The 27943-nt window shown below is 43.2% G+C and overlaps 1 protein-coding gene across 1 annotated transcript in view; it reads right to left on the bottom strand.

Moving 5' to 3' along the window:
- RP9 (RP9 pre-mRNA splicing factor) overlaps positions 1-27943 on the bottom strand; it is a 111620-nt gene that overhangs the window by 16621 nt on the left and 67056 nt on the right. The window contains exons 3-4 of the mRNA XM_085607499.1: positions 18001-18130; positions 9280-9371 (exon numbers count right to left, since the gene is read on the bottom strand). Of these exons, the coding sequence (XP_085463625.1) occupies positions 9280-9371; positions 18001-18130 (222 nt within the window). The remainder of the gene's footprint in view (positions 1-9279; positions 9372-18000; positions 18131-27943) is intronic.

Below are 27943 nucleotides of genomic sequence, written 5' to 3'. Positions count from 1 at the left end.
TCATATCTGTGCATAGATCGCCGCCTAGTGTTGGGTCTGGATGATTGCACATTGTTGTCCTGGAAGAGTCTTCGAAGTATCACGAGATAGGTGGCTCCTCCCCTGGACTACAGTGCGCATGGGCATCCTCTCCATCCTTAGATTGTTTTTCGCCATTGTGGCAGTGATGGAGTAGGTACAGTAAGTGATGACCATGCTATATAGTAATTCTGAGTGCTGCAGCCGCTACAGGCGCCGGGGAGGAGGGTGGGCGATATGAATGTCAGCAGCCCTACATGCCAAGAACAGATGCATACTGGTAAGTAGCATATTCAGTTCGAGGCATGTGGGCTGCTGAATTCATATCTGTGCATAGAATACATAGCAGTTCCTCCATTAGCGGCGGCTACCCGTGCCAGCTGCAGCAGTCTGAAAAAGAGTTTTGAGAACAGCCTGTCCTACAGCTGCCTGCTGTTTTGAGTCTACATCTACGCAGTAGTGTTTGGTAAATGTATATATAGTGGACCATGTGGCTGCTCTACATATTTCCTGTAAAGGAATGTTTCCTAGGAAAGCCATGGATGCCCCTAACTTTCGTGTTGAGTGGGCTCGTGGGGGAATCGTTAATGTGCGTTTAGCTTTTTGATAGCAAATTTGAATACATTTAACGATCCATCTGGCTATCCCTGCTTTGGAAATGGCGTTGCCCTTGTGTTGTGGAGAAAAGGCAACGAAAAGTTGTTTTGTTTTCCTAAAGTCCTTAGTTCTGTCTATATAGTACATGAGGGCCCTCTTTACATCTAGTGTATGGAGCATTCTCTCTGCGACATTTTGTGGATTTTGAATGAAAACAGGCAGTTCAATAGTTTGATTCATGTGGAACTGCGATATCACTTTGGGCATGAATTTGGGGTTGGTACGTAGTACAACCCTGTTTGCGTGAACCTGTATGAATGGCTCTTGAATGGTTAGTGCCTGGAGTTCACTAACTCTTCTTAACGAAGTGATTGCCACTAAGAAAGCTACTTTCCAGGTGAGGAATTGAATCTCACATGAATGGAGAGGTTCAAAGGGTTGACCCATTAATCTGGTGAGGACCAAATTGAGGTTCCACACCGGTGCCGGTGGGTGTCTTGGGGGAATTACTCGTTTGAGTCCCTCCAAGAAGGCTTTGATGGCAGGCACTCTGAATAAAGAGAGGTGCTGCCTGTTCTGGAGATAGGCTGCTATCGCGGTTCAATGGATACGTATTGAGTTGTATGCCAGATTGCATCGGTATAGGTGTAAGAGGTAACAGATGATGTTTTGAATGGATGCGTCCAGCGGGTTAATGTCATTGTTGTTACAGTAAATGACAAACTTCTTCCATTTAGCCGCATAGCAAGCTCTGGTCGTGGGTCTCCTGGCTTCTTTGATGATATCCATACAGTCAGGTGGGAGGTTTAGGTAGCCAAACTCTAAAGACCTCAGGAGCCAGATTGCCAGGTTCAGCTGTTGCGGGTCTGGGTGCTGAATTTCGCCATGGTTCTGCGTCGAAAGTGCGGGTTTGATCCGCAGCCTTTGATGCGGCACCACGGAAAGCTCTAGAAAGGTGGTGTACCATGGTTGGCGCACCCATGTGGGAGCAACTAGGATGAGTGTTAGTGAGTGTTGTCGCAGTTTGCGTGCCACTAGCGGTATCAATGGCGCTGGGGGAAAAGCGTACGCAAATCTGCCGGACCAGTTCATCCATATCGCATTGCCCTGTGACTGTGGATGTGGGAACCTGACGGCAAAGCTTTGGCATTTTGCGTTTTCGTTTGTGGCGAATAGGTCTATCTCTGGATGACCCCACTGTTGGAAGTACGGCTGGAGTACTGACGGATGTAGCTCCCACTCGTGCATCTGGTGGCTGTGTCTGCTGAGCAGATCCGCCATCTGGTTGTCTTTCCCCGGGAGGTGTTCCGCCATGAGGAATATGTTCCTTTGAATGGTCCACTTCCACATGCTCTGAGCCAGATGAGACAACTGTGGAGAGTGTGTTCCTCCCTGCTTCTGTATGTAGTACATGGCAGTCATGTTGTCCGTCCGGATCAGCACGACTTTGTTGCACAAGTGTACTTTGAATGCCTTCATGGCTAGGAAGATTGCCATCAGTTCCAGAATGTTGATGTGCATCTTCTTTTGCTGTGTCGTCCATAGTCCCTGCACTGTGTAATTGAGTACATGAGCTCCCCATCCCTGGAGAGAGGCGTCTGCCGTCAGTATTATTTGTGGAACAGGCTCTTGCAAAGGTTTTGTGGATTCCACCAATGCAGAGAGTTGTATGCCTGACCGCTCACCAACACTAGGTCTTTTAATTGTCCGTGAGCCTGATTCCATTGACGTGCTAAGCACTCCTGAAGCGGGCGCATATGTAGTCTCGCGTGCGGGACTATGAAAATGCAGGAGGCCATCATGCCTATCAACTGCATGAACACTCGCGCAGGAAGGGAGTGTTGAGGTTTGAACTTGGAGATCAGCAGTTGCATGCTGTTGATCCTCACTAAATTTGGCTGAGCTGTGGCTGCCAGAGTGTTTATGGTCGCGCCCAGGTACTGTTGTACGTGTGCGGGTTGGAGATGTGATTTTGGGTAATTTAGTGAGAATCCCAGACTGTGAAGAAGGTGAATGGTGAGGGACATGTGGCTGGCACATTGCTGGGCTGACTTTGCCTGAACAAGCCAGTCGTCCAGGTAAGGGAAGACGTGAATGTGTTGTCTCCGTAGATGTGCAGCCACTGTTGCTAGGCACTTGGTAAAGACCCTGGGTGCTGTTGTTACTCCGAAGGGGAGAACTTTGAACTGATAGTGATGCCCCTGAATAGTGAACCTGAGATATTTCCTGTGTGATGGGTGTATGGGTATGTGGAAATACGCATCTTTCAAGTCCAGTGTGGCTAGGAAGTCTCCCTGACTGAGTAGCGGTAGAACCTGCTGTAGGGTGAGCATATGGAAATGCTCTGAGAGAATGTAGTGGTTGAGGGGTCTCAGGTCTAGTATAGGTCTGAGCGAACCGTCCTTTTTGGGGATTAAGAAGTACAGAGAGTACACCCCTGTCCCCTGTTGGTTGACGAGCACGACTTCTATTGCACCTTTTTGCAGCATGCTTAGCACTTCCTGCTGCAATAATGCCAAGTGCTCTACGGACATAGGACGGTGCTTTGGCGGTATGTTGGGTGGAGTGGACGTTAACTCGAGACAGTAACCGTGCTGGATAATGTCCCTGACCCACCTGTCTTTGGTGATGGCTTTCCAAGCTGACAGGAACCGTTGGAGTCTCCCCCCGACAGGTGTTATGTGGTCGGGGGGCAGGGAGAGGGCGTCACTGTTTGTTTTTGGGAGAGGACCTGGTGTTGCCGTACCCACGTCCTCTGCCTTTGGTGCTGGAGCCACGATATCCACCTCTGGTGGTTTTATCATAGTTACTTTGTGTGCCCCCTTTAGTGTACTGCTGCTGTGGCCCCTGACCTCTAGCTGCTCCTCTATTCCCGGGGCGACAAAAGGAGCCACTACGAAATTGCTGCGTCTGCAGAGCCCCCATTGATTTCGCAGTGTCAGTGTCTTTCTTAATTTTTTCGAGGGTAGTGTCAACTTCAGGGCCGAATAAATAGTCTGGGTTGACCAGTTGATTTAAGATATTGTTCTGAATCTCAGGCTTGAAGCCGGAGATTCTCAACCATGCGTGCCTCCTCAACATGACGCTTGTGTTGATTGCCCTCGCCGCAGTGTCGGCTGCATCCAGTGCGCACTTGATGGATGCATTGGTAAGGAGTTGTCCCTCTCTGATAAGGAGCTCCGCTGCCTCTTTATATTCATCTGGCAAATGTTGTAGCAGTGATTCTAGTGTGTCGTAGTGGGACCTATCATAACGGGCCAGGAGTGCCTGTGTGTTGGCAATGCGCCAGATGTTTGCTGCTTTCGCTGCAATCCGTTTGCCTGATGTCTTCAGCACTTTGGACTCCTTGTCTGGGGGAGGAGCATCACCCGTTGTTTGTGAGTGGGCTCTTTTGCGAGCATTAGCAACAACCATGGAGTCTAAAGGTAACTGACCCCTAATGTACATAGGGTCTCCGGGTGCAGGCTTGTATTTCTTTTCAATCCTGGGGTTCAGCACCCGTGCCCTGGTTGTTTCTTTAAAAATGTCTTTTGCAGGTTTTAGAACTCCTTTTAACATGGGCAGAGTTTTGACAGTTTTTTCAGAAGAGGCGAAAGTGTCCACCAAGAAGTCTTCTTCGACAGTGTCAGAATGGAGTTCTACTCCATGATTGGCAGCAGCCCGTTCTATGAGGGCATTAAAGGCAGCAGTGTCCTCTGTGGGAGATGTCTTTATGTTATAAAGCTGCGTGTCATGGGTATCTGGTGCGGTACCCTGGTCGGTGGGGTCATCCCATGCCTGATCTGGGTCTTGCAGGTGGTCATCAGGCTCTATATCCCCAGGGTAGGTGGTATCATCCCCTACATAGTCCTCTCCTGCGTCAGCCTCTGAAGGCGTAGGAGAACAGGACGGTGGATCCTGATGGAAGGGTTGAAAGGGTTCATGAAGCACTGGCTCTGATCATGCTGGCAATTATTTTTGAGAGGAATTTTGTAGGAGTCCAATCCCCTCTCTGGCGTGATTTTCCGCTTGCGGAGCATCAACCTACCAGTGTTGGCGTCGATAAAGTGCGCCTGTGAAGGCTCGATACCCGTTTGTCCCGTGGATGGGGACTGTGTTTGGCGGACACGTGTCCGAATCTCGAACAGTTTCGGCGCCGTGGGTGGCGGCAACCCAAACGTGATGTTGGCGGGCGCCGAGTGTGATTTCGCAGCCTTGTGCGTGTCGGGACCCGACGTAGAGTGGAGGGCTGCCCGTTCTGTGATGCGTTGCAACGATGCCGAGACCTGTTGCACGGTGAACGCAGATGGCTCCTTGGAACCGATCGGCACCTTGGAGGTAGGCGTCGAAGCGGCATCCGACTTCTTTGCAGTCATGGGGTCGTCGATCCGAAGGGAGGTATCGACGCTCGTTGGAGTCGATGATTTGGCATGCGCCGCCGCCTTCGATGCAGACGGGGTGGCCACCTTGACTTTGGTGGTTTGGGCCGTAATCTTCGGTGCCAGAGGCCGAGGCGCCTTGTGGGGACCGAGGGCCTTCTTCTTCGGCTTGGCACCCGTATCCGCTGCGGTGAGCTCGGCACCGAAATCCCTTTTTGCGCGTTCGGAGCCGATGACCTTTGCCGGCGTCGAAGGAGTGGAGGGCTTCGAGGCCTTCGAGCCGATCGATCGCAACCAGTTTCACTTTCGGTTTCGCTGAAGGGAATCCAGTCGTTTTCGATAATAATGGCTCTTGTGAAATGTTCGAGGCCGGGCCTGGAGGCGGGGCCAAAGAACCGTGAGATTGATCTTGGGTAAGGCCGAAAGGCGATCCCTCGACCTGAGCCTTATGACGACTTAGTTTTTCGGCCTCCGTAGCGACAGGTTGGCCTAGCTCTTCGCTGGAGCTATCTTCCTCGGCCCCAAAGGCCTCATCGTAGTCTCCTACCTCTTCGACGACTTCTTCTCCCTGAAAGATCACCTCATCGTCGTCTTCCGATCGTGAGTCGTGTTCGGAAGCGGGGCTGGAGTCTACGTCTTCCACGCTCTCGGCGTCCTCGTCTTCGGTGCTAAAGATGTTGACCGGGGCAGGCGCCGATTGCTGCGCCTCCAATCTCGCTGCCCGTCGATTCCGGAGAGTCTTCTTCGAGCGGAACCGGGCACAGGCCATACATTTCGACTCATCGTGATCCGGTGAGAGACATTTGTTGAATACCGGGTGGACGTCGATGTGTGGGTATTTCGCGTGGCATAAAGGACATCTTTTGAAGGGAGTCCTCGATTCCATCGTCGATGGAAGTTCGATGTTCGGACCAAACTGATCTGAAAAGCTTGAAGAAGGTGCTAAAGCACTAAATAAACGAGTCGACACCGAACGGGAACAGTACCAACGATAACTAAAGGCCTTTTGGCCTTAAACTGAATTTTCCTAACTTGAGCTAAGATAAGCACATCCGAACCCAATGGCGGAAAAAAACAATCTAAGGATGGAGAGGATGCCCATGCGCACTGTAGTCCAGGGGAGGAGCCACCTATCTCGTGATACTTCGAAGACTCTTCCAGGACAACAATGTGCAATCATCCGGACCCAACACTAGGCGGCGATCTATGCACAGATATGAATTCAGCAGCCCACATGCCTCGAACTGAAGTAATATGATATGGCTCTTCCCCATTAGGTGTTAAGTGTATGGGTGTACACGTATGTAATGTGTGATAGCAGTGTACACGTAAGCCAGAAACTACTCAAACCATTCTGCAGCAAGCATGTGCTTCAGTCTGTGTGTAAAAAGAATTGAAAATAAATGTGGATGTCACACGTGCAAAGTAGTTTGTACCAGACAGTTTAAACCATTTGACTAAGGGGCACTGAAATATGTCTTGCTGTAAACGGTCCAGAGACATGCAATTTTGCATCAACTACAGAATGTGTTCAGGAATTCATGAAGGAGCAGCACAAGAGCAACCCACTGGAATGACGATATACAACCAGCCATTCGATATGATCTGGGGAACCCACCCAGAAGCAGCACATAAACAAAACCATGAGCAATTATACAACTAGCAATGCAATATAGCATGAAGAGTCCACCCACAATCTGCGAAGAAGCCCATGGGAATGGATGTATACAATAAGCGAAGGTAAGTTCTGTGGCGCCAGTCAAAGAGAGGCAGGAAGTAAGCCACAGGAATCGTTATTATAGAGAAAGCCACAATATATGTCATGATGAGTACACCCAGACAAGGCAGAGGAGCAACCCAGGGTAAATTACCACCTCCTCCATACTTTGATCCGAGGGGTCCACCCAGGAGCAGCGATAGACAAATCCATTTTGTGGACAACATTTATGAACTCACAGTAAAAAGGCATCAATCAGCGATCTAGTGGAAACAATGCTTATGGTGTGCTTCAACATAGGATGCAAGAGAGTGAAAGAGGCAGGGGTCCTGGCCCAAGGTCCTATCTTGCCCGAAGAGGAAAGACACCTGTAACTTGGCCGCCCTTTATCTGCAAACCTGAGCTGAGCGCGGGGGAGGAGAGATTAAGTAAGTCTGCACCTGTCAATGACAGGCGGTAAGAAGTCTCAAGCTTATTTCATCCAGGCAGTTGGCCACCAACAGTTTGGCCCAACTCACAGTGACTGCGCAAATTGAGAAACAAGAGAAACCTGCAAGCCAGACATTACTCTATGATGTGAAATTACTGATAATTATGCAATTACTGCTGCTTGTGCAATTAAGAGTAATTTGGAGTGAAAAAAACCTACCATGACAGGACATTTAGGGAGGGGCCGCTCGTGCTATTTGTGTTCTGCTGCATTTAGCACCGTTTCTTATAGTAAAATGCATCCAGGCGTCCATTTTGGATGCAAGGGGCATTATGCACTAATAAAATACCACTAAATGCCGGTAGTAAATTGGGGACAAATCGTATGCTAGGGGCACATTTAGTCAGCGTGAGCAGCTGCTTAAGCTTGCTATTTGTGTTCTGTTGTATTTAGAGCCATTTCTTAAAGCAAAATGCATCTTTGCGCACATTTTGGATGCAAGGGGGCATTTTTGTGCTAAGAAATATTGCTGAATGTAAAATTACTCTTCTCGTTTAATTAAAGCATAATCTTGCGGAATTCTTAGGTAACTTCATGTGATTAAGCTACACGGAATTACTTGAGTTACGCCCACCTCTATTTATGCTCCGTTTATAAAAACATATAAAAATAATATTAAATATCACAATACACTACATATCGATACGTTTGATAAAATGATCACAAACTTAATGAGGGGCGTTAGTGACGATTTATAATCATTATTTAAAACAATCCTCTTGCCTACAGTGGAAGAAGCAGCCAACAGTGGTTTAACAGAAGTTGAGCCAATTGCAGACAAGACCTTCGCATGGGTCAAGATATTTTCAAATGCTTTCACCGGCTTTGGCATAATCTACACAATCTAGTATCATATCGAAGTGCATTCCAAACTGCACTGATTTGATCTCGAGAAAAGACAAATGGCTTAGTCAAATTCTTAATGTTAGGAGGACAAATGGGTAAAAGTGACCAGCACCCATAACTACGTCATCAAAGCTTTGCAAAAGTTCATACAAGTCTGTGTTTGTATTCCAGACATCATTAAATTATTTACACAAATAGCTCAAAGTGTCGAGTGTTTTCCTACTTATTTTAAATACTCATGTCAGAGAACTGTTCTTCAGATCCATTTCTGATCTAATAAGTTCAAGAGGATGTTCTCCACATATACCAATAATTTCCTTCAGACAGGTCTCGAAAGGGAACCAATCCACGGACTTGGTCACTGTAGATATTTAAAAGCGCCTTCTCTATTTTCTGCCTTTTTCTAATCAATTAATTATTCAGACCACCACAGCTAGGTAGTATGTTTGTCATTGAAAAGTCTTACCGAAATAAGGGTGAGGAAGGCAGTCTAACAGGCAGCTGTGAATTATACATTTTATTACACATGCCCGAGCCATCATTGTTTTTATCGGCTAGTAACAGTCAGCTCAGAAAAGGTTGTGATATCTATCTATTATCTTCATTTGTAGAGCACAATAAAAAGGCAGAAATTAAGATTTTTATACGCAATCTTAAGAATTGAATAATAGCCGACTTGCAATTCTATCATGTAAATGAGAACTCAGTCACCTGAAACTCAGAACAACTTATGCCTCTCTAATAACTTGATTCATTATCAGGTTTGTTTCTTGAAATGAATGGGAACTCCCATATTCAGTTTCATAACCAATTTATCACAGTCAAAATTGAGTTCACAATGCACCGAAGCCCACACAACACAGTCACTCTTATCCAAATAAAACAAATCTCATTAATCAACAGTAGTTCCTTTATAGTCGTTGATAGAAGTCCAAGCAGATGATGGTACATCTACATTACTTCGACAGTAGAAAAAGGCAGCAACAGACAGGTGTTTTGTCGTCCAGGACTTTTTCAAGGCTGCAAAATTCTATACAATAATATTGGTACCGTGGATGTCAACAAACGTTGCGTTATGTAAACGTGCACGTGGGAGATTCCACACTAGGTGATCATGTAAATCCTCAAAATAAAAAACGGGGTAGAAATTGCACCCATTAATAAATAATATTTACAAAAAATATAAGAGTCAAAATATATTTATGCAACACTGGTAATAAAAATTTGGAAATGACAGACAATATTTTTCTCACCACTCTGAATTGTTCAATTTTCTGATTGCCTTTAGTGAAAAAGGGGCATTCACGATCTCCTGTTCGGTGACCATACTGTTTACATCTCCAACCTATCAGAGGAAAAAAGAGAATATATTATAAACTAAACAATAGAGATTAAAATCACAGAACTGCAAACATGTAAAATGAGGTATTAGTAGAATTTTGTTCCAAATCTGGAACTCAATGTTCTGAGCACAGTACTTTTTTTCTAAGCAAAAATTCTTGGATTAAACACACTAACAAAATGAGGTAATCAAGTTCTCATTTTAACCCTATTAGCAACATTTGTACAATGTTCAAATTCATTTATATGAAATTTTCAAAAATTTTTGCAGTACGCAATTTTAGGTAGTTTTTTTTTTTTTTTTACACCCGATCACATAACAAAAGGCTTGTGAGATACCATTGGAGACTGGTTTGCATACAAAATGTTAAGCCGAGAAACATTTTGTGCATGAAATGGTTACTTGCCGCAAGACTTTTTACTCTAGGTGAGTGTACAGGTTAAAAAAAAAAAAGTGATGTAAGATACCAACATTCCACATTTTGCTTCTAAAGTGCAATTTTGCACAACTGTTATGGAATTTCACATAACTTTACAAGAAAATATTACTCAACTTCACACCCCCCTAGAAAATTATACATTTGATTCAACTCAATCTCTCTGTCTAAATCCCCTAACTACCTGGTAGAGATTCTGCCTCTAGGATAAGATGCGGGAGCAAATATTTTCCAATAGGACAATGCATAAATTTGATGTAATACAAGATGGGGTCCCAATAACGTTGGGTCATTATATATAATATATATGTGTGTTCTTCCCACTCCAAATGAAATTAGCTTAATTGAGAAATAAACAATGAAAACATCACTAAAGCCAAGACGGATCTCTCCTAAACATACAAAATTCCCAACTTCCATTTGAGGTAGCCCATCTTCAAAGAAAACTAGTTCATGTTCTCTCACATCCCAAATCTAATCCTTCAGTCGTAAATGGGCCCTTCCTCTCTTTTACTATTTCTCTCAATGTAGTAACAAAGAAGATGCAAACAATGCAAAGGTACCTAGAACTGTGAGTTCAGCTGCACAGTATAAATAGTGGATATGGCCAACTAAAAATCAAATATGAAATATGGCTGCTGAGACCAATACTACTGGTGACAAAGAAGAAAAGCATCAGCACAGTTTCTTCTGCCACGCGAGCACACCTGAAGGCAAAGAACAAAAGGGATCCTAATTAGTGACCTGGCTTATGCTTAAATCATTTCAATGATTTTTTCAAACTTGGGCATTTACAAGTGTATCAAGCCGAAAATATGCCAAAGCACAGAGAAAAGAAGACCTTGAACTGTGCTTTTCAGGGTCAACTAGATAACACTATTGAACTGAGCAAAAACTATTCTGAATACCTGCATAAAACATGTGAACAAAGCAATACTGTAAATACTCCATAAAAGACATGAATAGTGTAAGACATTGAAATGTAATCTGGATCATACTGCGTGATCCATGATTCTTTCTGGCAATAAACTAATATTTAGTAATACACTAAGGTAAAGGATCTTAAACGTTTGACTTCTGTGAACCCCCACTTAATCATTTTTGAAACACAGGGAACCCTACTGAATCATTAGTGGAATCCGCAGACCCACAATGAGTAATTACTGGAAGCTGGGGATCCTGGCCTAAGCATTTGCGTTAATTTGAACCGCATAATAACAGAAAAAAAACACAAACATACATTCGTCAAACAATTCTTTAAATGATGAAATATTGTATTTTATTCACAAACAAATATAAAAAGAATTAATGGGAAGGTTGGAGCTTTTCTAAATTCAATTGAGGCTACTCATCGTCAATATTAAATTCTTGCATGCACTTTCACTGCTTCCATGAATCAATCTGAGGATGCTAACTTAATTTTTAGCCTCCAATTACAAACTCTGTCACATTCACAGAATGTTGCAAAATTGTACACTTGCTTCTTTATTTCTATACACTTTATTATTCTTTTAATATTATTTCTAAGTCGCGGCTCCCCTGAGCAGACTTTGTGGACCCCGAGGAGTCCGTGGACCACAGGTTAAAACCCACTGCACTAAGGAAAGAGAGAGAGGGAAAGATAGAGAGAGGGGAGATTTTAGAATGGACATATGAACAGATATTTTGTAAGGGATGCAAAGATATGAAAACTGATTTAAAAAAAGAGATCAGAAGATGTGCCACTGCTACAGAGAATTATATATGTATGCATCTGCTGAAGTTTTGTCTAAACTGTGAATTCTTTACATAGACATATCAAGTACACATTGAGTAATTGCAGGGTGAAAATGCCTGACATTTTACACAAAGATTAAAGCTTCAAAGGCCAGCTAATATATATTTCAAGCATAAAAGGGATAACACTCCAGTCAATTTCGTTCTAACATCAAAATGTATCATGCTAAATTAGGAGTCGTTACGAAAGCATAATTTTCCATGCCCTGTTTTCTGTCTACGGGGATCTTTTTCCAGGGTTACTTCTCAACCCCTCATTGCTGTCTGTCACCATCTCACCCAAATGTACACTATCTTAATATTCTGTACTTGATCGTATTGATATTCTAGTTTTAAATGTTTACTAAAAAGGTTTCACCCTCTTAAGCAAAGTGAATATTTTTTACATATTTTATGAGGCATCAGTGTATGTATTTATTTTTACATACCACCCTCAAATTACCCCCCTACTCTTATGTTGTAATATTTTTTCTGAATTTGTTTTTCTTAGCTATAGGTCTCTTAAGTATGAATAAAACTGACTGAAACCTATGGACTGTTTTATGTGAATGGAACGTGATAGAAACATCTCATAAATTCGTAAATACGTCTAACGTTATCAGCATGCACAACAATGATCTAAGCTTTTACCAAAATATAAAAAATACTGTTGAATAAATAGATTGTCTGCATGAAGAAAAAGGTAACGCGGATTAGGTTCGGCGGGGAAGGTGGAAAAGCCAGGTTTGGATTTAATGTGTTAACACATACAAACAAAAGTGGTTTGCATGCATTAGGCATGAACATCCAACCAATTTTTTATTTTTTTTTTTTAAAACAATTTTTATTGAAACAACGAACAAAAGTACACCTTTCGTCATTACATGGTAGATCTGTGCGGTACAATGTGCTGTCATATCATCCAATTTCTGACATTGATTGCTATTGTCATACCGGTACATCCAAGCCCAGTTTTCCGCCACCCGCCACCTCCCTCCTCCTCCCCGACCCCCTCTCCGGTCAAGTCCCACTTGACAATACTGCCCTGAGTTTAGTCGCTTAGCTCGGACTCCGAGTCATCCAACCAATTTTTAATGCGTTATTTTCCATGTATTTACGAATTTGAGCATGAGTGAAACTTCCTTTACATCTCAACATACAGCAGCAACACCCAGTCTCAAGAAATTAGGGATGAATCCCAACGACTCACACAACTTTCTCCTGCTATCCAACATTCAAGCATTAAAGGTGAAGCTCCGGACGATGGCAGTGTTCCCTCCATTCAAGGCTTTCGTTGAATAACATTAAGGCATAAAACCCATACAATCTCGGGCATGCATGTCATGGAATGGGATTTGTGCTGGTAGTGGTGTATGGCATCAAGCAGGCATGAACAGCAGGAGAGTATTACTTCCTCTGCCTAACCATCCTCAATCTATATCATCCCTCCATACCCAAACATTCTCAGGTTTGACCTGTGGTGTGTCCCTAATGGTCAACATAAGCACAACTGTTTGCAGCAACTACATCTAACCCTTGAAAAGATTATTACAACTATGCAGATGACCTCCGGATAAAGCTGGTGCTTCATGGATTACCTGTAATTTCAGTACATTGAAAAATTGCTTGCATATCCTCGAAAAATAGATATGCATTAACTAACCTAAATTAAATCCCATGGAAAAAACAATTCTAAGCCAAGCCAAAGTACACAGCTATCAAGGATACTTAAGCAGGTCCTCTAATACAGATTGCATGCTTAACAAGCATTGGCAATGCCAAAAGGTCTGGCTTTTAATAGAAGCCAGTGACTGGTGAATTTAGGCATTCTATAACTCAATTTATATGCATTCTATCACTCATTCTTGAATGTATGCATACACTTAAAAACAAACAAATTAATTAAAAAAAGAAGGAAGGAAATGAAAAATAGGAGAAAACTAAAGAAGGGACCCTTCAGGCCCGACACTGAAGCACAATTATTTACAGACAGATGTGCAAGGTGATCTGGCAAAAAGCAGTCATTCAGTGGGCAATGAAGACAATAGTTGAAGGGGGCTGACCCACTGCCCCATGCTGCAGGCAGTTACCTATGGAAGCAGAATGTAAATGACACTTAAAAAGACAAATGGCAGAAGAGGAGTGAAACAAAGCTCCGAGAGTCCCTGTAACAATATACCAGTCACCAGGCTTTAACATAGTTTAATAACAATCCACATTTAACAGGCCTATTGAATTTAACATACACTTTTCATAATAAACGTCAGTCCTACTGCCGTTTTGTTGTAATATTTTATAATAGACAAATCAGATATTTGGCATCTGGCATAACTTTCCCAAATAAACCAACCAACCTTCACAAGTGTCACCAAGACCAACTTGGGCCTGCTGCACTGAGCATATGTTTACCAAAAAGCTACCATTAGTCATATAAACATGACATTCTAAATATTCAGAAAATGAGATAATAAATAATCCCTCTCATGGGAATTAACAAGAATATGTAAGTCTTCTTTCAGGGTTTGCCAGAGGGGGTCACTAACACTAAAACTGTTGCCTCATACAGTAATATGTGAGATTACATGTAACAAAATACTGTCACCAGGATTTAACGCAGTGCATTAACAATTCACTCTAAAATGCCTATTGGCTTCGACAACTGCTTTACACAATAAATAAAGAAGACCATCCAGCTTAGTCATGTATTTTTGATTAAAAAATTCACTACAAACCTATTGAATCAGACATCACCTCTGTTACTGGCTTGTCATGTTACCCGAAACAACTCGGGCATAAGCTTTCCACAATGCAAAATAAAGCAACCAGTCACAACAGCAAATATTGCAGTTCACAAAACAAACTACAATAAACCCGTAAAATGGTTGAACAAAGATTTTTACAGTGCAAATATTGTACTCTAGGGATTTGTTTGGTGCGAATACCAAAATATTTGCCTACTAAGGTAATCTGCGATTCCATGAAATAAAATACCCGTTTCTAGACTGCAGCACAGTGTAATAAATATCCAACTTTAAATGCCTATTGAATTCAACACGTTTTTTCATTATAAACAGATCAGGCCTAATGCCTTTATCACTGGCTTATCACAATCACCAAATAATCTCTGCTGTATTTAAAACTCTTTGATTAGGGATGCAAAATAATTTATGACAAAGGTAACGTGCTATACCCACGAGAGGGAGTGATGCTGACTTATTGTCAGTGCCTTGACTCCTGCTTTTGCTCCAGGCAGCCTTGATTTGGATCAAAATCGTTGCTTTTTATTTTTATGCAGGCCTTAAACTTCAAAGGTTAGATGTCTTTAAATTTTTTGCAGAGGTCATGAAAACCCTTTTTTGAGGGAGGTGAAGATGTAACATTTAGAAATTTAGCAGTGATCAGTACTGTTTGCAAATCTTTATCACTTCGTGGTTTTATCATAACAGGGTTAATTTATATATCTTGTCCTAAGCATCATTTTGAGGATTTGCTGAGTGAAATCAGTCATAGAGACTCACATCTTCATTCCTCTATCTGTGGTGTCATCTGTATCTTCATTGATCTGTAGGTGATGTAAGGCAGTGTTTGTTGCTTCTGAGAAAGTAAGCATTACCACCTGCACCTTTAAGAAGGAGTTTTTAAAACAACTTTGGTTGTCCAAGCTATGTAGCTTAAAACAAGACAGCTGACAATTTCCAACCAACTCACCATCAGGCATGCTGAATAACATATGTGCTGCTAGACAATATGGCTAAAAGACATTCACATTGACCAGGCCAATTGTTCGGGCATGGCCAAGATCTATTGGCTTTGCCAATGCTTGTCTGGCCTGGACAGGGTCTTGTTGAACAAATGTGGAAGTGATAGTGAGAAACAGTTGAGGAGCTTTGTAGTGAAGCAAGGATGTGGCTTAATAGCCAGAGCTGCCGACAGGGGAACTGGGGATCCAGGTTCGAATCTCATGGTCGGTTGAACAGCTTGTGATTCTGGGCAAATCACTCACGCTTCCCCCTGCGTATGAAAATGAATGTGTCATGGTGTAATGTAACTGGTGAGCACCTAAAGCGATCCAATATCATCGGCTCGTGTTCGCGCTATAGAAAGACGGAGGACAGAGCAAGCCCTCCAATACCTTTGTATTATGTGCAAAAAAATAAACAAACAAGTGCGAATCGTGTTTTAACAACTTTTTAAGAAATGCATTTGTTTAGCAGTGTAAGGAGACATGCACTTGGTTCATGAGCTATGGGAGGGCCAAACACAAGAAGAGGGTATGATGGCTGCATGTCATGACAAATGGCATCAAAGAAAATGAGAGTGACACCGCAGTTTACCAATGATAGGAGGAGATGGGAGGCCTGTAAGCCCACAGATAGCACATGCTCTGTCTTGAAGAGATGTGTTCTATCTAGCGGAGTCCAACAAATGGCTTGCTATTTCGATTGTCATGAAAACACTCTCACACATTGCTAACAAACAACAAAACTAACATAGGACTACCACATCATTTTTATTTTTAACCAGAGACACATTTCATGCAAATTAACTTTCTGCAAAGAAAGAAAAATACCTACAATATCACTATTTATTTCCATACCGATATGTATTTAGGTTAGTGAAGTACCATTGCTCTTGAATGTTTTTGCTATTTCTCAATGACAAACATCTCAAATTTACAATTCTGCAATCTGGGAAGTCAGGCATTCAGAAGAAAACTGCATGTCCTGAGGGCTGGCACACTAAATTGTGTAAAATATATAAGTGAATATATAAGTAAAATATATAAGCTAAATCATTTAGAGATCAGCAAGCCTTCTCCTTTTAAAATACACTAAGCGCTGTCCCTAGGGGGAACTGCTGGAACCACTATAATTGCCCAACCTGAAACTCCCATCAAATGTTTCCAAGAAAAACACACACCTTGCCTCAAATTCAAAATACATTGAATTTCATTAAGATTAACAGCCAGCCCGTCAGAGAATGTTCTTTCACCCAAGAACAAAAATCTTTTATCCAAGAACAAACAGTAATATTCCAAAAATCGAACAGTAAGTCAAAGTAGCGCAGCACGATGTTGGAAATGAATGGTACTTAAGAAGTGCAAGTAATGACGTTATGCTTTGATCACAACAGTCCCTATAAAATGCGGACAACCACAAGGAACTATCTTATACCCTACCTTTTCAATTTCAACATGGAACTGCTTGGATCCATGCTTCAGGAAAGGGAATCACCATCCATCAATATGCCAACTACATAACTTTGCCCACAAGTATCAAACTCTTTCAACAAATTGACTCTGAAAATCTTCCACAAAAACTACTAGCTAGAAGATTCTCCCTTGCCTAAAATTCAACCCAGCAGAATCCGAACTTCTCCTCAACCATTTTAGAGACTCCTCACACAATACAAAAAGTATCCAATTTCCAGGCAAAATCACAAGGCTTAGCAAAATCAAATAATAACTATGCTATCTTACGACTTGTGCAACATGTTCATTTTCACAACTTCTACTTAAAAAAAAATTCTATCCCACCATCCCGTCTCCTGACTTCACAACAGTATAGGCCCTAATTCGTTGTTGAGTAGATAAGTCTAAGACCCTACTTTATGGCATCCCCAAATCTGCCTTTCCTCCACCTCAATCACATCCTTCGCACAACAGCATGCCCTCCTCAAAGGCGCAAAGAAATCCGATCACATCTCTTTCATTCTAAGAGACGCCCACTGGTTTCCCCCTGAAGCCAAACCAATTTCAAAATGGCCTGCATCTGCCACAACCTCTCCATGTCAACGCTTTAGGACAAGCTAAGCAGTAGCCAAGAGGAAAGAGACACTGAAGGGAAATAATTTTTTTCACTTGAAATTCTGAGAGCTTAAATAGCCTAAAAACCATCAAATAGGCATTCTTGTGCCAAGCACCGATAATATGGAACAACTTGTGTGAAGAACTCAAGATTCAATCCAAATCAGTTATACTTCCAAAAGGGCCTAAAAATACAACTGTTCTGAAATCAGAGATATAAACGCACCAAGCTTCCTTCTTTATAATTCTTCCTCTTGTTATAGTTTATATTTAATGCATGTGGTATTATTGTGTTTTGCGAAGCACCACCAAGCTTGGTGAACCATAAACAAATATCACTAATAAAATAAAATGTAAAAAAAAAAAAAAAACAACCTTTACATTTTAAGGGGCATTGGGAATTAAAAAACAAAAAAAACGAGTTCACTTTTCTTGCCACTGGCCATTTCTCCACTTGACCCTAATTAGCTGCTTCTGATTTCTAGAGAGCCTACTCCTCAGGAATGCTCGAATGCCATTATCAAATAATGCTAGCATATGATTTTCAGCTCCATTATATTTTTAGTTTTACCTCATTTGAGGAGCCATGTCAGAAATAGCTTGAATATGTAAACAGTAAATACACAAACACTTACACTGCATGACCTTGACTTCTCTTCCTAAAGGCATCCACAATCCTTTGGTAGGAGCATGGGCCAGAAATTCCCTTGCATGCTCATTGCCCGGCACATCTGGTATGCAATCTTCTGGCTTCGTCTCATCCTCCTATGGTAAAACAAAGAACCAAAAAGGTGTGCAAAAGAAGTACACTAGGCAATTAAGGAAAGAACCGGAAACAGTGGTAATTCTAAAGACCTATAGTATCTCTTTTTTTCCCCCAACACCCTATAGGGGAAGCTCTAACTTTAAAACAAACATTGGCAAAGGAAACAAGTCTGGCCTTGACAAGCTAGTATTAAGCTTAACACCTGAATGTTGATTTAATTTATTTTACTACAAGCATAGGGCACACAAATAATGAGCAACAGCACTGCCAATAGGTCTGGGCAATCCGAGAGCTTTTGGGATTGTCAATGATAATGTCTTTAAGCCATGGAGTGGAGAGGATGTATGTGGAGTGTAGTGGCATTGTGTTTTGGAATTATATGTTTTTTGTGGAATTAAGGGGTGTGGAATGGAAATGTGTGGCGATTATTAGTTCCAATTTTAAGGCAAGGGCAAAACCTCCTGAGGCAATGCTGTATGATGGATCGCGGGAAGAGCTGTGACATGAGCCAGTTCTCAGTTTTAAGTTGATCGAGTAAAGGATTTTCTACAATTCTGAGGTCGACATAGTTTAAAGCATTCCAGACTGAAGTGGGATAAATGACGCTAATGATCTGGCATGAGTGTTTAAAAAATGTACACTGTTGCAAATGTCTCAATTTGTTCTGCAAAGAAGGTAAAAGAGCTAAACTGAATGCAATCTAAAAAAACATGAAAAGGTGTTGGAAGGCAATGGATAGATTTCCAATAGAATAATTGAAAGAAAGCATTGCAGTTCTTGGCCAAATTGATAAGAGTTGTGAAAAGATCTACCAGGCTGACATGTTTTAGTAATCTTTTGAAAACTTCTCTAGGCATAACCTGGCCACATCTTGAGCGTGGTAAATGGGAATTTGGGAAGGGAATATCAAAGTTATTGGGACCAGTTCAGCTGAATGGAGTGTATTGGCTGTAAGCATACAAGCTTTTGATAATAATAACGTTCTCTAGTTTGGAGGTTGATAAGATCACTTGTTAGTTTAGCTCATGGGTGGATCAATTACTTTAATACGGAGGAATAGTTCTTTGGGTGGTTCCAGTTAGGATACAAGTCAACAAGAAACAAGTTGAGACAGTCATTGCATCAATTTTTAGAATAGCATCTGTATCAATTTTTAGATTTTGCCAAGCTTCAGCTATGACAAGAAGATCTAGAGTAAAGCAGTAAATTCATGCTTTTGGCTGCAAGGGTATGAGCTGAATATGCATTGAAGAGCGTGCATTGCAGGTATGTAATTGCAATGAGTTTGGATGTGTGGAATTTTGCAAGGGAACAAATGAAGCACTAGAGTGAGCACCTACCAGATTTTGGTTGCAAGGGGTTAGTTAATAGGTTTTCTAAATATGTGTGAAATTATTGGGACACAGAATGATTTGATCTCAGAGTTATAGAGTATCAACAGAATAAAAACTGCAGACAGGATGAAGTGAGATTGAGTTGGTGTGTGGTAAAGAAAAAGAGTGGAGGCACACATGATCAACCAGCATTGGTGCTAAGGTACAGGGATTATAGATAGTTTTTTTTATTACAAATCACATACACTGATTCATAATACTTGTAGAGCTAAAAAACCAAAACGGAATTGTATTGAAATGTTACTTTAGAGGACATTCTTCAGGAGCACAGCAACTCTCTGAACCCGATATTCTAATGGTTGCTTCTGGATCACATTTAAGAGCGGAACAGGCTGAAACACCTCGGGAAATTTTACTAGCTACTTCTATTACACTGCCACCGCATATGATTTAAATTGCAATTACGAGCTTCAGATACGCATTTACTACAATATACAAAATGCAAGATGTCCAAAGTTTATGGTTCATCTGTACAACCCTGACTCCCGAAGTTTATAAAAGTGGTGAGATTACCCAAGAGTGCGATCGCTTACATGCGCCTGTTCTGCCCAGTTATGGACATCCCATCATCTAACAAACCCCACATACGCTAAACATGATGAAATAAAATACGAGTGAATGGGTGGGGTAAAAGGGAGCACTGCTACAACTGTGTGGGTATACACCATAGACCTGCCCTCAGTAGCTCTTGCGGCCTGTGACAGCACAGGACGTCAGATGGTGTAATGCAGGCCCAGACAATCACAGCAAAGCACTATAAATAGCCGGTGCAGGAGGCTGCCCGTTTGCCTAGCAATAGTGGGACGCAAAATGGGGAGGGTAGTGCTATTGCGTGACAAGAACAATTAACACTCCAGTGCACAGAAATTCCTTTAACACAGCACTGCCCCAGAGTAATGCAGACAAGGAGGTTACCCGCTTCGCACCAACTCCCATGTACACACTAAAACTGAGAAAATGCAGCATCGCATCACCCAATCACACAGTTGCCACATCAGGCCTCACAGAGGCGCACAAGTACTTGCTATATCAGAGCGAAGAAAAAGTTGAGAAATGCCTTTGGTGATACACGCTAAGATCCATCGCCACTGCGCTGTGTGTCACACTCCCATGGCGAAACCACGCCACCTCCGTGACCTGTTGCCCCCGCCCTTCCCCATGTGCAGCCAATAAAGGAACGAGCAATAGAAAAGTGGGACAGGTTAACTAATTTAAAAAATAAAACAAATGGCGAACAAAGCGAATTAAAAACACCAGCGCTTCTGAGGAGGGCTGATAAACAGAGACAAATGAAGTCCTTAAATTGGTAATAAAATGAGGGATAGTGGAGGGATTGTGCACTCAGTCCCTGCTCTTGGGGAGGAGTAAACAGAGGAAGAGGCATGACAACTGCATGCCAAGGACAAATGGGGAGAAACAATGCGACGAGCGACGATGGAGCCTATGGACAGGCACAAGCCCTAAAGTACATAAAACAGATTTCTTTTCGAGACAGCATACGCGTGCCGTCTAGAGCTGAGACTTAAAAAGACACAAGGAAGTGTGTCCGTAAGCCTTGGTCACATCAGGAAACAGTTTCAGCTGCCAGAAGGGGCAGCAGTGGGACTGGAGATGATCACTCTTCCTTCTGCTCTGATTAACAACTTACTTACCTTCGGTAACGCATTATCTGGTAGAGACAATATCTAGCTGCAGATTCCCTTACCTTTGAATTTCCCAGGCGTCAGACAGGATCTGGAAACTTTTGCGTGAGCAGTCCCCCCGACTGCCATCGGGTGACTCCATCTGGCGCCGCGTGGCTTCGATGGTGCTGGATATGATGTCGCAGTCACCTATATTGGTGCCATCCAGACGCGGGGAGGTCAGTCTCTTTCCATGACATTCCACAACAGGAGCGCAGAGCCATGAATTAGACTGACCAGTGTGTGTTCAAACTAGTTCTAAGCTAACTAAGCTAAGAGACCAACCCTAGCTCTAAAAATGTGTCTGCAGAGTGGGGAGGCATGGGTGGGTCTGTGAGGAATTTGCAGCTAGATATTGTCTCTACCAGATAATGCATTACCGAAGATTAGTAACTTGTTCGTCTGATAGAGACTTTTAGCTGCAGATTCCTTTACTTTGAATAGATACCCAAGACATACCATCCTGGCGGTGGGCTGCGGACAAATTACAAGACTAAAAAGTCCTGCAGGACCAAACAGGCAAAACGACCATCCCTGTGGCCCTGAAAGTCCAGGCAGTAGTGTTTAGCAAATGTATGCAGGGAAGCCCACGTTGCTGCCTAACATATCTCGGAATGGCACTGGAGTTAAATCCGTGGTTGCAGCCTGCTTTCCAGTGGAATGTGCACTTAAGCCCTCAGGAGGCTGCTTTTTAGCCAGGACATAACAGATCTTTATACAGAGAACGATCCAGCACGAAATGGATCGTTTCTGTACTGCCCAACATTTTGTTTCGCTCCCACACAGCCACAAAGAGTTGATCATCCACTCGAAACTCTTTTGTGCGGACAAGGTAGAACGACAACACTCATTTTGGGTCCAGACGATCAAGTTTCTACACTTCCGTAGAGGGATAGGTGGGCAGTGTGACCGAATAACCAAATTGGAATGGGGTCACCATTTTAGATAGGAAAGAGGCCTGGTTACGAAGCACCACCTTATCTGGAAATATCCTAAGATAGGGAAGCTTACATGATAAAGCCTGCAGCTCACTCTGCAGATATTGCCATGAGAAATGCTGTCTTGATGGCAAGCAACCGGAGGGGACAATTATGCAGCGGCTCAAAGAGCGCACATATGAGGTATCCCACAGGTTCAGATCCCACTGAGGGATTACGAAGGGCATGGGGCGAAGAATATGTACAAGTCCTTTCAAGAACCTATTTAAAATAGGGGACTTGAAAAAAGAGGCTGGTCAGGGAGCGGCAGGAAAGCGGACAAAGCAGAAAGATAACCCATGACAGTGCCCAGAGCAGAGACCTGCTGGGCAAGGTTAAGAATGAAGAGAAGAATAATAGAAAGAGAAGCACAAAGAGGGTTGATAGACTTTTCTGTATAATATTTTATACATTTTTGCCAATGGCAGGTGTATACCGTTTTGGTGGAGGGCTGCCAGAATACCTGTAACAAACTTCTGGAGGGAAGTCAAAAGCTATCAACTGTCACCGCTCAATCTCCACGCAAGGAGGCGGAGAGTTGACAAGTTTGAGTGGAGAACCCTGCCCTGCTGTTGCAACAGAAGATCTTCCTGAAGGGGCAGCCTGATCGACATTTTCAGAAACCCGCGATACCACACTCTCCGCACCCAGTCAGGAGCAACAAGAATGATTTGGGCCCGGTCGTTCCTGATCTGCTTGAGAACTCTGGGCAGCAGTGGTATGGGTGGGAAGGCACACAGGAGGCCTGAGCTCCACTTACAATAAAAAGCATCACCGAGCGATATCCGCCTTGGAAACTCCAATGTGCAATATTGCTGATATTGCGCGTTCTCTTCGGAGGCAAACAGATCTAACCAGGGCTCTTCCCACCGCTGAAAAAGACGTTGCACCACCTCCATCTGGAGGCGCCATTCGTAATCGACTAGGCATCGACGGCCGAGTTTGGCTGCCTTGGCATTAAGAGAACCTGCCAAGTGGTGAACCACCAGGGTTATGCTCTGCTGTTCTAGCCATGTTCAGAGGCACAGGGCCCACGACCCTACCCCACTTTGCATGTTGCAGTACCACATGGCGGTGTTGTCCATGAACACCTGCACTAACTTCACCTTGACAGAGGGAGGAATTACTTTCAATGGTAGGCGGATCAACCAGAACTCAAACAAGTTGATGTGGAGCCCTGATTCCGCCGGAGATCAGAGTCCTATGATCGCCACCTCTCCCAAAAGGCCACCTCATCCCAGGACTGACACATGTCACTACTGAGAGATCTGGTTGGGGACGGGAGAGAGGTCTGCCTCTGACCCAATTGCAGCCCATTAGGCATCACTGCAGTTCCCTCCAAGATCTGGACCACATCGGAGAGATTCCTCTGATGCTGCGCCCACTAGAACTTCAGGTCCCACTGCAGAGCCCTCATACGTCATCTAGCATGATTTACCAACAGGACACAGGAGGCCATGAGGCCTAGCAGCCTCAGTCATACCACTTAAATCCAGGATAGAGGTTAAAACATCGGTATCATAACCTGAATATCCTGGACTCGCTACTGAGGAGGATAAGCCCGAAACTGCACTGTGTCCGGAACAGCTCAGATAAAAGATGCATCTGAGAAGTAGTCAGGTGTTAATTTGGTACGTTTATAGGGAACCCCAGCAAATGCAGGAGGTCCGCCGTAGACTGGAGGTGGGAAACGACAGTCTGGGGTGAAGATGCCTTCAACAGCCAGTCGTCAAGGTAAGGGAAGACAAACTCTAACCTGTGCAGATGAGCTGTGACCACCGCCATCACCTTGGTGAACACCCGAGGGGCAATGGTAGGGTCAAAGGGTAGCACAGTGAACAGAAAGTGCTTTTGGCCTACCTTGAACCGCAGGTAATGCCTGTAGGCAGGCAGGATGGGGATGGGAAAATATGCATCCTGCAAGACCAAAGCTACCAGCCAGTCTTGTTCGTCTAGGGCAGACAAGACCTGAGCCAATGTGAGCATCCTGAATTTTCCCTTTTTGAGGAAGAAATTGACAGTTCAAAGGTTTAGTATAGGACGAAGACCTTTGTTCATTTTGTGTATGATAAAGTACCAGGAATAACATCCACTGCCTACTTCTGCTATATAAGCACTTTCTATAGCACCCTTTGCCAGGAGACTTGTAACTTCCTCTCAGAGCAAGATAAGATGATCCTCCGCCAGCTGTTCTTGAGAGGACGGTAAAGGGGGAGGGAAAGATCGGTAAGAAAGGGAGTAACTTCTCCGAATGATCTGCAAGACCCATTTGTCCAATGTTCTGGACTGCCAGAGAAGCAGATGATGTTGGATTCTCCCTCCAACCGGACACCCATGACCTGACAGAACACAACTAGGAGGATTTCGAGCCTGCAGCTGCCTGGGGGTTGGTGGTGGACAAATTCTGGCTACTATACCCATGAGGTCAGACTGCACCACGTCCACGTCCTGGCACAACTTGGGAATCTTGTGTAGGATGGTGGCCGTGATATGGCTGGCACGGCTGAAAGCCCCTTCCATTGCCACAAAAGGGGCAAAAGGCAGACTGGGGGCAAGGTGCCACTGAGAGGCCCAGGAACTTGGCCATATCCCGCGAGTCATTGAAGCGCTCCAGCGTCGAGTCTGCCTTCTCTCTGAAGAGAGGAGTCTGTTCAAAGGGCATGTCCATGTACAACAGGACGATTATTGAGAAATAACATATATTGTGTCAGATTTTGAAGGAAACATAGCTGATCATGTAAAAATGTGGGAGCGCAGACATTGATGATACGATGCAAGGTACAATGTTATTCACAGATGTATGATAGCTATGTGTGGCTTTACAAAACAATAAAAACCGATTTAAAAAACACAAAACAAGGTGGAGAGAGTATACCAGTATCTGGAGAGGTGTCCAGTCCACTGGCTTCTGAAAGTTTCTCATCCCAGTCCAATTCCTTCCCAGGATTGTCTAACTGAGGTTCTAAAGAGTCCAGTGACTACTCCCACTTTTTCCATGCCAGTAACATCCTCAAAATGTTCAGGCAATGACCTAAAGCCCCTAGGGCAGAGGTCTTCAAACTTTTTAACTCTGAGCCCCCCCCTAAACAAATGTTTTGAGGTCGGGCCCCCCTCCAAAACTTTATGACAAGGATTGGGGGAGCGGGAGAGACATGGCTGCGTGCAGGGAGCTGGGCTTATGAGGTGATTTTAAAAATATTTTTTCTGTAGCTTATGAATTGCACCAAATATGAGACTTATAAAACAGCAAAAGCATCAAACAGAAACAGATATCCCAAACAAACTGCTCCACATAATTGGGGTGTTGTGAGCCCCTCACACTCTTTGACCCCAATGCAACTAAACTGAGTAGCAGGCTATCTCCTTTGCCTTTTTTACCTCTTCCCCTCCATGATGGCTCATCACCTCTGTCCTAATGCTTGAAAGGACAATAAGCTCTGATGCCCCCTTTTTTTTTAAAGGTAGACAGTCATAATTGTGATGCAGTGGGCCCCCGAAATCCCTGGGCCCCAGTCCTGCTGCATCTGCTCCTTTATGATAACCAGCAGTGGCCACTTACACACTTGGCAGCAGTGCCAGCTTCACTAATGAATGTCCCTTTTAAAAAAACAAAAACACTTATATTGTCCCCTTCTTTGGGGTATCTCTCTGAAGAAGCGGTCTCTGGCCATTTGTAAACATAAAAATGAGTCCGCATACAGTGCTCCCTATTCTGGGCCTTCTCTTTGACAATATCTATGAATCTCGCTCCTTTCCTCCGTCTCCTAGACCATTACTGTGAGGCCCCAAGGATCGAGAGGATTAGGGCTTTGCATCTGAATGCAACCCTGCTGGCCTTCTACCTGCCACCCCATGTACTAAGCTTTCACAAAAAAACTGCCCCTGAATGGTTAATACTGACTTTGACATGCCTTTGCCTGAAATTGAAGTGTGGGTGGCAGAAAGTTAAAAAAGAAACCTTGGAATTATGAGTTTCTGTAGCAGCGTTTTCCACATAATTATCAGTGTACTGCATTTGCGACATAATCTGCAGATTTCAGCAACAAAAATATTGATTCTAGCTCAAACGGAACAAAAGTTACTTAAAGCGTGACAAAGTGTTCCAGAGCAGTGGAAGGCCCTTTGCAAAGATTGACTGGTAATCTTGTAGTTGCTTACTGCTGTATTTGGGTGTTACGCTGGTACTAATGAGGTGAAATATTTCCCCTGACAGTGTTACCGTGAGTTAAAATGACAAAATAATGAAGTAATGCTAACCACAAAATGTGGCGCATTGTGCTGCATAATTTACCTTTTCTTGCTGCATAATTTAGTCAAACCTGCCACATGTTGTCCTCTTCTGCTGAATAATTCCAGTGGATCTGCTTAAAGCTTTATGGCGGCAAAGATCTATTCTTTTTAAGATGTAATGTAAAGGAGTTATCAGCTGGGATCTGGAATAGTGAAGACACTTACAAAAATGTCTGCATTAGATACAGTTTGATCACTTATTACTAAAAAGTATGTTTTGTAAGAACTTGTTTTATCTCAATCACTGCATCATTTTGCAGCGGCCTAGCTTAGAGTATGTAAATACTGTTTTAAAATAATGACTTACAATATCACAGTGCTTTCTGCCACAGGTTGGGACCTCATAGCACTAGAAACAGGGCCATTGGAATTATGCGGCAGGAGAAGGCCAAATTATGCAGCTTGGTTGACAAAATTCTGCAGCAAGCAAAGGTGAATTATGCTGCCTATTTTGTGATAGCATTACTGCACTATTTTGCTATTTTTACACTCGTTAACATTGTCCTGGCTTTTATTGCCCCTCATAAGTACCACATTAACACCCACATATAGCAATAAGCAACAGAAAGGTGACCAGTCAACCTTTAGAAAGGGCCTTCCACTGTGAGGTAACATGTGTTGCTGCATTTTTTAATCTGCAAATTATGCAGCAGACGATAGATTATGTGGCAAATGCGGGAAAACCATAACTATGCGCTGTGAGTGCAGGGTGAGCGTGAAAGTGAAGGGTGAGAATGAGGAGTGAGTTATCTGAATGCAGGGTGAATTCCCAGACACTTGAAGTTAATCAGCATGTTATTGACGGGGCATAGGGTTTCAGATATAAGATATACTATTGCTATTATGGAATTCATCAGGTAATCGAGGGTGAAGGAAATAAATAATGTGCTGATCCTGCAGCAAACTTTCAGTCTTGTGATTAGGGTTGCCAGCTCATTATTTTTATGTTGCAGATGGTACAAAAATAAACAGTCATCTAAAGCCCTATTTTCAGCACTTATCTGTGCGTACTCAGAAAAGTCAATATAAAGCACTTTTTAATGTGTTCTAGGGCTGTCTGAATGTTTCATGACTGAAAATAAAAGGAACAGACAAAGTCAAATTACAAATGAATACGTACTTTTTTATTTAAGACCCTATTTAGTGTCAAATCAAGGTCTTTGCCGGCTCTTTAAACATACATGGCTGGCATTTTTTCTACACTACAGCAGTACATTTACAATACAAATGTAAGGAAAAGGCAGAGTCAGGGCCCAGGGGGTACTGGAAAAAGAAAAAAAACGAAGCCTCTGTAACCAGTTTCCAAAAGGTATGCATCTGGTCTTTAAAGACCTGTGAAAAACTCTGGCGTGCTGGAGTCTTAATAAGACTCCAGACTCTGCCCAGCCGAGCCCCCAGCAGCACACCCACTGACCTCTAGCCCCAGGGCACTCTCAGGGCTTCTGAGAAAATGAAGACAGCCTCGAAAT

Source organism: Triturus cristatus, chromosome 5_2, assembly GCF_964204655.1.
Source record: "Triturus cristatus chromosome 5_2, aTriCri1.1, whole genome shotgun sequence".
Taxonomy (NCBI): Eukaryota; Metazoa; Chordata; class Amphibia; order Caudata; family Salamandridae; genus Triturus; species Triturus cristatus.
The sequence above is the reverse complement of the archived record's forward strand: the minus strand, read 5'-3'. Positions and strand labels throughout refer to the sequence as shown.